The sequence below is a fragment of the Ipomoea triloba genome, chromosome 7, assembly GCF_003576645.1.
Source record: "Ipomoea triloba cultivar NCNSP0323 chromosome 7, ASM357664v1".
Taxonomy (NCBI): Eukaryota; Viridiplantae; Streptophyta; class Magnoliopsida; order Solanales; family Convolvulaceae; genus Ipomoea; species Ipomoea triloba.
The window spans coordinates 3,366,610-3,375,040 of NC_044922.1; the positions used below are offsets into that span (position 1 = coordinate 3,366,610).

Here is an 8,431-nt window from a genome sequence, read left to right on the forward strand (position 1 = left end):
AAACTTAAATCAAAATAATCTCATTAGTTTCATCAAATATTTGAAATGAATATTTTTTAGTTATCGTTATAAACCTAACTTATTAGTTCTTAGATGACATAATTTATGAGTTTGGACAGCTTTAACCAACCACACTTTATCTACCATTGGTGATTTTGTATTCCACCTTTCCAGATTTGACATCTTTTTCATTACACTTGTTTCATTGGTTGAATTAACATTCCAAGTCTATTGTCTAGAACTTATAATATATTTCAAAACTTAATAAGTTTGGCGATGGTATTGTGTTTGAAAATTTAGTGAATTTGTAGAAAAATGAGTAAATTAGAAGTCCTTTTGACAGCACCAAAATGATGACATATTTCTTATTATTGACTTAGTCATTTAAAAAAAAAAACTTCTAGATTTAGAATTATTTAGTAAGTATTAAAAAAGCAAAAAATAAATTAAGTTAGCTTATAAGACTAACATGTTAGATTGGCTTATAACTTCACAAAAGCTAACTTTAAAAAAATAATAATAAATTACCTATAGATGTTTGTATAAACGATATACAATTTTTATTTAAAAAAAAAATTTGAAATCAATAATTTAGGAATGTTAGTAAACATATTGCTAATATTACTGTAAGGAGAACCAAATTGGGCGTGACTTGGTCTTACCTGGATAGTATAAAATGTATCTATAGTATAAAGTGTTATTGCGTGGGTTGTGGTCCACATAGTTGCGTGGACCACGGTTTAAAAATGACGCCGTTTCGTACATTTTTTTTTCACGCCACATGCTGCAACATACATTTTTATAACTCATAATGTACATTATTCTAACTCATAAAACATTATTTTACCTCAAAAGTTTTATTATTCTAACACATAAAATACATTATTATAACACATAAGTACATTATCCTAACGCATAATATTTAATGACGTCATTTTAGACTCTAGTCCACACAATAATTTGTCTAATAAAATAGTTTGGTCAAAACTACCTAGTAATGTATCTATAGCCCACTATAATGGGCCACAGGACCCCACAGCTAGTGGTTCATACTGGACCTTCATCTTCTTAAGAGGTCATTGCCCCCAATGTTGCTGGATTTACTAAATGATTAAATTGAATTTAGTTACCATTGAGAAGCCATATTTGGGTAACCACTCGACTCAAATTCAAATTTAGTTACATTTTGTATTATATTATTTAAAGGAAAATTTTTAACACTTTATCTACAATTTTTTTTTCAGAAAAAAAAAGAAAAAGAAAAAGAAAAAAGTATTAGACATTTTTGTTAGTGATACTTTCTACATTAGCTTTAGGTACTTAATCTTGAAAGGTTCTTTCACCTATTCGATTTTTGTTAATGCGTGACGAAACAGTTACTCAATGCCAAGAAAAAGTTTGAAGTACAAATTAATTAATTTGTAAGGTCATTTTAGAGGGCCAATACTTCACATTTTTCTTTGTTTTAATTAATTAATTTGTACATCCCTGTAAGAGTAACACTATACATATTTCAATGGGATTAATTTGACTTAACGGTTTGATTAACTAATTACCAAAACATTACATTAAAGAAAATTTATCCCATTTAAATATTTTAAAGTATTTTTCTTCTTATCTATACATCCCATGATCCATCATTGGGGGCATAAACTGAATTGCAGCTTCCGTTGCATTTATTCTCTGTTTCTCCATATATGCATGCCATCCTTGATAAACAAATCAACTAAATTAGGAAAAGGAAAAACTCTATTTTTAATCTCTTAATTAAGGACTTAATTACGTTTCAAAAGATTGAAAAAAAATATATTTAAAAGTTTGATTTTTCCATAGCAAAATCCAACAATCATCATTAACACATACATGCATATATTTACCTAAGCCAACGTCGAATCCCATACGATCAAGTTGACGATATTGTTGACAAAGCGACAGTTTCATGCATAAGAAATTTACGAGGAAATCCATGAATATGTTGCCATTCAATGCGTACTTGTTCCTCATTTTAGTCCGATAGTAGCATGAGTAGATTACGGATCCTTGGGACAACGTTACAACTTGACAGAACGCAAACACTAGTGCATGTTCCCACCATGCTGCCATGTATGAAAATGTCAAAGAAAAACCAACATTATTTCATTATCACTTATAGAACGATCAAAGTGAGCTAGCCACGCAGGACCTGCCAGTTAGATCGAGGGGCTATGGCGGGTCTTGCCAAATTTCTAAAGTTACAAATTTATTTAAAATTTAATATAAAAAATTAATATGTGCATACTAAAATAATTTGAATAGTTTAAACATACAATAATGCATTTGTAATTTATTAAACACAATAATAACTAATAATAAAGTAATAAGTCCTAATAAATAATCATATACATAATCTATTAATTCATAAGTTAATTGCAAATCATTTATATAATGTACTAATTATTAATACACTTATACACACCCAATAGATGAGCTTGCCCATGCAATTTGGCAAGCCATAGAACTCAAAGTCTGCTCAGTCCCTTTAGTTGGATTTGATAAACTAATTCTACGAATTAAGTCCATTTTAACGACTCTAATAACTTATTTTTAAGTTTGGTTTACAGTTGGGAGACTTACTTGTATGTCCTTCGTTTATAAACTCAGCAATTTTCCCAAACGTCACACATGGCAGAAAAAATGTTATGAAACCTGCAATATATAGTATCCCGTAAAACAATAACGTACAATATTTAAAACATAAATTTAATTCAACTGTTAGTTTAGATTTTTAGTTGAGATGAAACACATCATTTAATTCTAACATCTTTATTTTTGTGCGAATTCAATTAATATGAAAATAATATTTTTCATCCATGTATTTATAGAAAATAGTAATTTTAATTCTTCAATTATTGATGAAAACATTATTAACATTTTAATATTTTGCAATGTGGCAGTTTTGACAATTTTATTCCTTAACCGCTTAACAGTATCTTTAGTTGTTTAAAATTATATATTACAATTTTATCCATATATATTAACTAACAAACTAACAATGTAATGCAAATGTGACTATTTTTCCTATTTTGTATAAATGTATAAACGAAAATATGACTATTTTACTTCAAAAAAAAAAAAATATGACTATTTTTCCTATTAATTAATGAAGCAAAAACTCACTAATTTTGATGTCCGAGAAACATTCAAAAAGCTGTGTGGACCAGGCACGCGTTAACGGCGTTAGTGAAACGTCAGGATTGTACGGATCGTAGCCACCCATTTCCATCGGCGGTTGGTTGTAATACGGCGGGTATGGCGCGAAATAGTACGGACCCGGTGGCGGAGCCATCGGCATTGGCGGGTAATAATACGGCGGCGGCGGCGGCCAAACGGCGGTCATGTTAGGATCGTAAATTGGCATCGCCATCGTGACCGGAGGCGCCGTCGCGAGAGAATTTTCCCCATCTTCTTTAACTTTGGGTTCCTTTTCATTCATATTTTAACGGAATTGCAAACGGCCGGAAAATGAATTGGGATGGATTAAACTATCGGAAATTGAAGACAAAAAAAAAGATTGTTTGAGATAATCTAAATTTTCTAAGGTTTTAGTGAATAGGGATATGATTTCCATCCCCTTCACCAAAGTTATCTCCAAATCCTAGAAATGTGTATATATATATACTTGCTTATATAATGCAAATATATACATGCACCCCTTTCTCTACACGTAGACACACACATCTATTGAAATTTCTATGGTAGCGGGAGAATATAATCAAATATGACATATTTCGTAGTATTGAATATAATTGACATTTGTATTGTTTTAAGATGAATGACTGAGATTTTTTTTTTATTTTTATTTTTTACATAAACAACTATTCTCATATTTTTTCTTATATTCACACACTCAATTTTGTACTATTATTTAATGGTCCTTGTAACAATTTTTATAACCATTTCTCGAGTAAAAGAGTATGAGAAATCATACAATATTAAGACAAAGATGTGCACTTTCTTCTACTAATCCCTTATATTGTGATTACATTATATTATAAGACTGGATAATCAAGAGTAAAATATATAACACATGTAAATATTAAACAAATAAGACGTTGTGTTGTAAGATTCTTTTCCATTATAACTAAAAACAAAAATAAAAAAGGGTCTCAACTTCGAGTGTGAGATACAAATCTAGCCTCAATAAAAAGCTATTATAACTTTTAGATTAATTAGGCAAGTGAAAAAAAAAATTGACAAAAGAAGTCAAATGTCATGAGAAAAGATGATGAGTGGTTAATAGGGCAAATTATTTTGTGGATTTGGGTCTAACATACACAATTTACATATTGAATATTCACAATTTACATACTGAATGTTCACAACTAAATGTTCACAATTTGAATTTTGAACATTCAGTGTGTAAATTGTGATATATATGTCCACCTTACAATGTGTAAATTGTGATAGGACTCCCTATTTGTAGGGCCCAAGCTGCCAAACATTGCCCGAGATGAGGTCAGAGATCAAAATGAGTATACATTTTCGAATTCTAACACTCTTTCCTCACTTTTACTCACTAATATGGCAAGAGATAAGCTATCTTAATCACGTGAATCCAATAACAACAAAAAAAATTTAAGTGAACAACTAAAAGTACAATGTAAAACTTGGAAACCAAGCCGTATTTTCCTACCTTTTCTTCCAATGTCCCTTTTCTCCTAGATGTGGAATATGGCTTAAAGTATTTATTTAAAAAAAAAATTGTATATTGAATTGGACCACATATGCACATGCTTTATTCAAATGGTTCAGTGCATGTACTTTTTAATCTTTTCATTTATCAGCAAAGTAATACCTTTCTTGCTATTCCATATTTAATATTTTTGATACCTAAAAGTAGCAAAAACAAGATACATTTTTTTTTTAAACAAATCAAGCAAAATTCCAAAGACATGAGGGAGGGAAAAAAAATAAATATGATTTAAAAAACTAAAAAATAGCTTTGTCGGATGCATGCAGTGCACGCGCATGAGTGGGCGACAAGTCCGCCAACACGCACAACAGAGCTCTGACTTTGTTTTGGTTACTATTCCAAAAACTTTGTTTTTGCATATGATACTTTGCCCTTCTCTCTCTCCTTTCTCTTTCTTCCACCTCACTATTTACTATTCCAATAACTTTTAAAATAAAAATAAAAACCTATAATGGATGCTCTTAATGAAATTTCACTTTCCTTTAAATTAAAAAAAAAAAAAAAAACATATTCCAGGGTAATAATATGATATATGGGCCTCTGACTAAATGGGTTTTACACAATAGATAGTGTACCATATAAGCCCATAACACTTACATAAGCCCATTTCTATTGCTTGAAAGTTGAAAGATCTTTTAAATTGTAAGACAAGTTTTTTACTAGTATAATTGATTCTCTATAGTAACAAAGTAATATTTGTTACCATCTATTACCATTTTATCTCTTAAGTAGTCTTTCCAGTCAATATTATTCAAGACAAAATGCTACATGGATTTTTTTTTAAATACTTCAATATTTGACACTACTTTATATAATTACTTTGTAGTAGGCCGATCAATTTACAAATAACCAATAAATATATAAAACATTTATTTTACTAATAGTGTGACATGTGATGTGAGTACTTTATATTTATTGGAAGCAAGAGAATGGACTAACCCATTAATTATGTAAAGTTACATTTTAAAAATGGTTAAAATGTTGAGATGTATAAAGATGTAAATTTATGAAAGAAAAAAAAAACTTTTTAAAAATGTTCTCATGCAAAATTGCGTAGTAACTTAATTTTAAATTAATTAAAATTTATTATCAAATTATCTTTGATTTAAGGAAAAGGTCGTAGGTGTTACTTGAAGGTACATTATAAGTGAATCTCGCTTTTTAACAATAGTCAACAAAAAATCACAATGAGGTAAACCAACTTTTTTTAAACTCCAAAAAAAAAAAAAAAAGTAGTAAACTAACTTAAGTTGTCTATAATTGACCAGCTTCAGTACTACCTTAATTTATTGTCATTATTTTTTATTTACAAGAAATTCAGCAGCCACTACCTAAATGTATTATTGGTGAAATTCGTCTTGTGATCATAGTTACGTTACGCTACCAAAGGATCAAAAGAAGATAAATTAACCTAAGTTGTTCGTAGTTAATTAGCTCAAATTGAAAAGACGAATCAATAACTCTCGTAGATAATCATATTTAAAATCTTATTATTACCAAGTCAATTATTTAACGAAGTAGACTAAGAAGTCAACTATTTAACGAAGTCGACTAAATTAAAGTTGCCCTAATTGTTGTCACTATCTAGATGGGGAGAATATGGTATGATAGTAAGTATAAGAAGGAGAAGGCTCGTAATTGATGGACAAAAACAAGTCAACAAAATCGGCAGTGGGCAAAGAAGAGGCGTGAGCCAACCATGCAACCTTTGGGAGATGAAGAACCGCTCACCAATCACATGGGAATGTTGCACTAACCTTTTGTTCCTTTAATTTCCCAACTATATCAATTATCAAGGAATATATATCTATCTTGATAACATATTTTGATGAGGTTACACCACTACTTCATTGTTTCCTCATATAACTTCTATATAATAAATTAGATAAACCACAGAATGCGTCTCAACTGATTTATATGTCTCTAAATATTTATATACTAGTGTTCACAACAAGATTAAATATATACTTATTTTTTTTTCCTAGTTCTAGTTTGTCTTTTAAAAGAGAGTTTTCATGACATTTGACTTGAGTTTTTATGTTTGAGAGTATACTTGTTATTTTTGGTAATGCAAATATAATTGTAGAGAAATTCAAATATATAGTTTGTAAATGTTTTCAAGTTTGTAACGATATTAAAAGGCTCTTTTTATATTTTAATTAATTTTTTGGATAGAAGACTTTTAACAAGGATGTAAACTTTTTTTTTTTGAGTACTACTGACTCTGTTACAATGTAGTATTGTTCATAGCTATTTTCTCAACCTACTGAAGCACAACGAGTCAACTGTTGTCTCCACTCCCATCAATCATGTGAGAGTGTTAATCGGGACACCGGGTGCCACTTGACCACAAAGATGTAAACTTATATTTTGATGAATATAACACAAAATTTGATTCAAATTTAAGAGTCGAATTGAACTACACATATAATTATATCCCCAAAAAATGATATATTAATATTCTGAATAATTATTTTGTACCCTTATTTTTCAAACGTCGTTTTAAATTACATCCTCAATTATGTAAAATTGTGCTAGCTTTGATCATTTGACAAATAAAACACAAGGGTTATTTCTTTCAATTTAAATAATTTTATTCAAAATCAGATACTCCGTACTAAAAATACTAAAACCTCCGTGAAAAATATTAAACCTTAACATTATTTTACAAATATCAAAACCATGAAATAATGCAAAATTGAGAATACATTTTCCTATTTGTAATCCTAAAATACTAAAAAACTAATGGCAAATATTTGCGGAGAGATGATAGAATTGAATAGGGGAAATGGAAACAGAAATGTCGGTTTCAAGAGAAATGAGAGAGGAAGGAGAAAATATGAAGAAATGTGGTTGAAAGTTGCGTTTGGAACATTCCAAGTCGGAAAAAAAAAAGAAAAAAAGGATAAAGGTGGGCCCCGTAAGGCAAAGAGGCGGGTTTTGGATAGGGATGAAAGGCCCCAAACACTGCCCCCTCAAACCCGCACGCCATCCCATTCAGAAGCTGCCGGTAAAAGCGGCAGTTTTGGATAAAGTAGGCCCCACCCCCCACTCACCACCCTACTCCCTCACCTATCTCCACGCATGCCATGTCCCCGATAATATCTTCCAACTGCAACAACTTCTTAATTTTTTCATTTTTTTTTATATCATATCAAATTATCATTCACTTTTTTTTTTTTACTACTCACTCTGTTACGATGTAGTATCTGTTCATAGCTATTTTCTCAACTTACTGAAGCACAAAGATTCAACAATTGTCTCCACTGAACCTCGAACTCACACCTATCATTCACTTTTATTTATTTTTTCCTCCATCAATAATAGTTTTATTTTCAACTTTAATAAATTTATACTCTTCATTAATTTGATTAAATTGAATCAAATTTCCATTTTCTACCGTGATAACAGTATCGATTCTTTTTTAAAAAAATACTTCATATATTTTCAAAAATTTACTCCAAACTTATATTCTTACTTGTGTTCAATTTTGATTGGAGAAAGAAAAAAGATGGATAAACATTATAGCTCCCTATTAAATTGAGCAATCAAAGCATGCCATAGAAAATGAGAGTACATGTAGAATTACTCATTTTTATATCTAGCACAAATGCACAATCATAATTCATATAAGATATTTGTTGCATTGAATGTTATGAGAATAAATATTCACTGTATTTGATATAACCTAAATAACAT

General features: G+C 29.8%; 1 protein-coding gene across 1 annotated transcript; it reads right to left on the reverse strand.

Annotated features, from left to right (window-relative positions):
- Positions 1 to 1,430: 1,430 nt before the first annotated feature.
- On the reverse strand, positions 1,431 to 3,615 carry LOC116023994 (protein PLANT CADMIUM RESISTANCE 2-like). The gene is made up of 4 exons (XM_031264880.1): positions 3,157 to 3,615; positions 2,614 to 2,685; positions 1,878 to 2,096; positions 1,431 to 1,709 (listed from the first exon to the last, which is right to left on the reverse strand). Exons 1-4 carry the CDS (start codon positions 3,470 to 3,472, stop codon positions 1,615 to 1,617), a joined length of 702 nt encoding a protein of 233 aa, XP_031120740.1. The 5' UTR covers positions 3,473 to 3,615; the 3' UTR covers positions 1,431 to 1,614.
- Between the last annotated feature and the right edge of the window lie 4,816 nt (positions 3,616 to 8,431).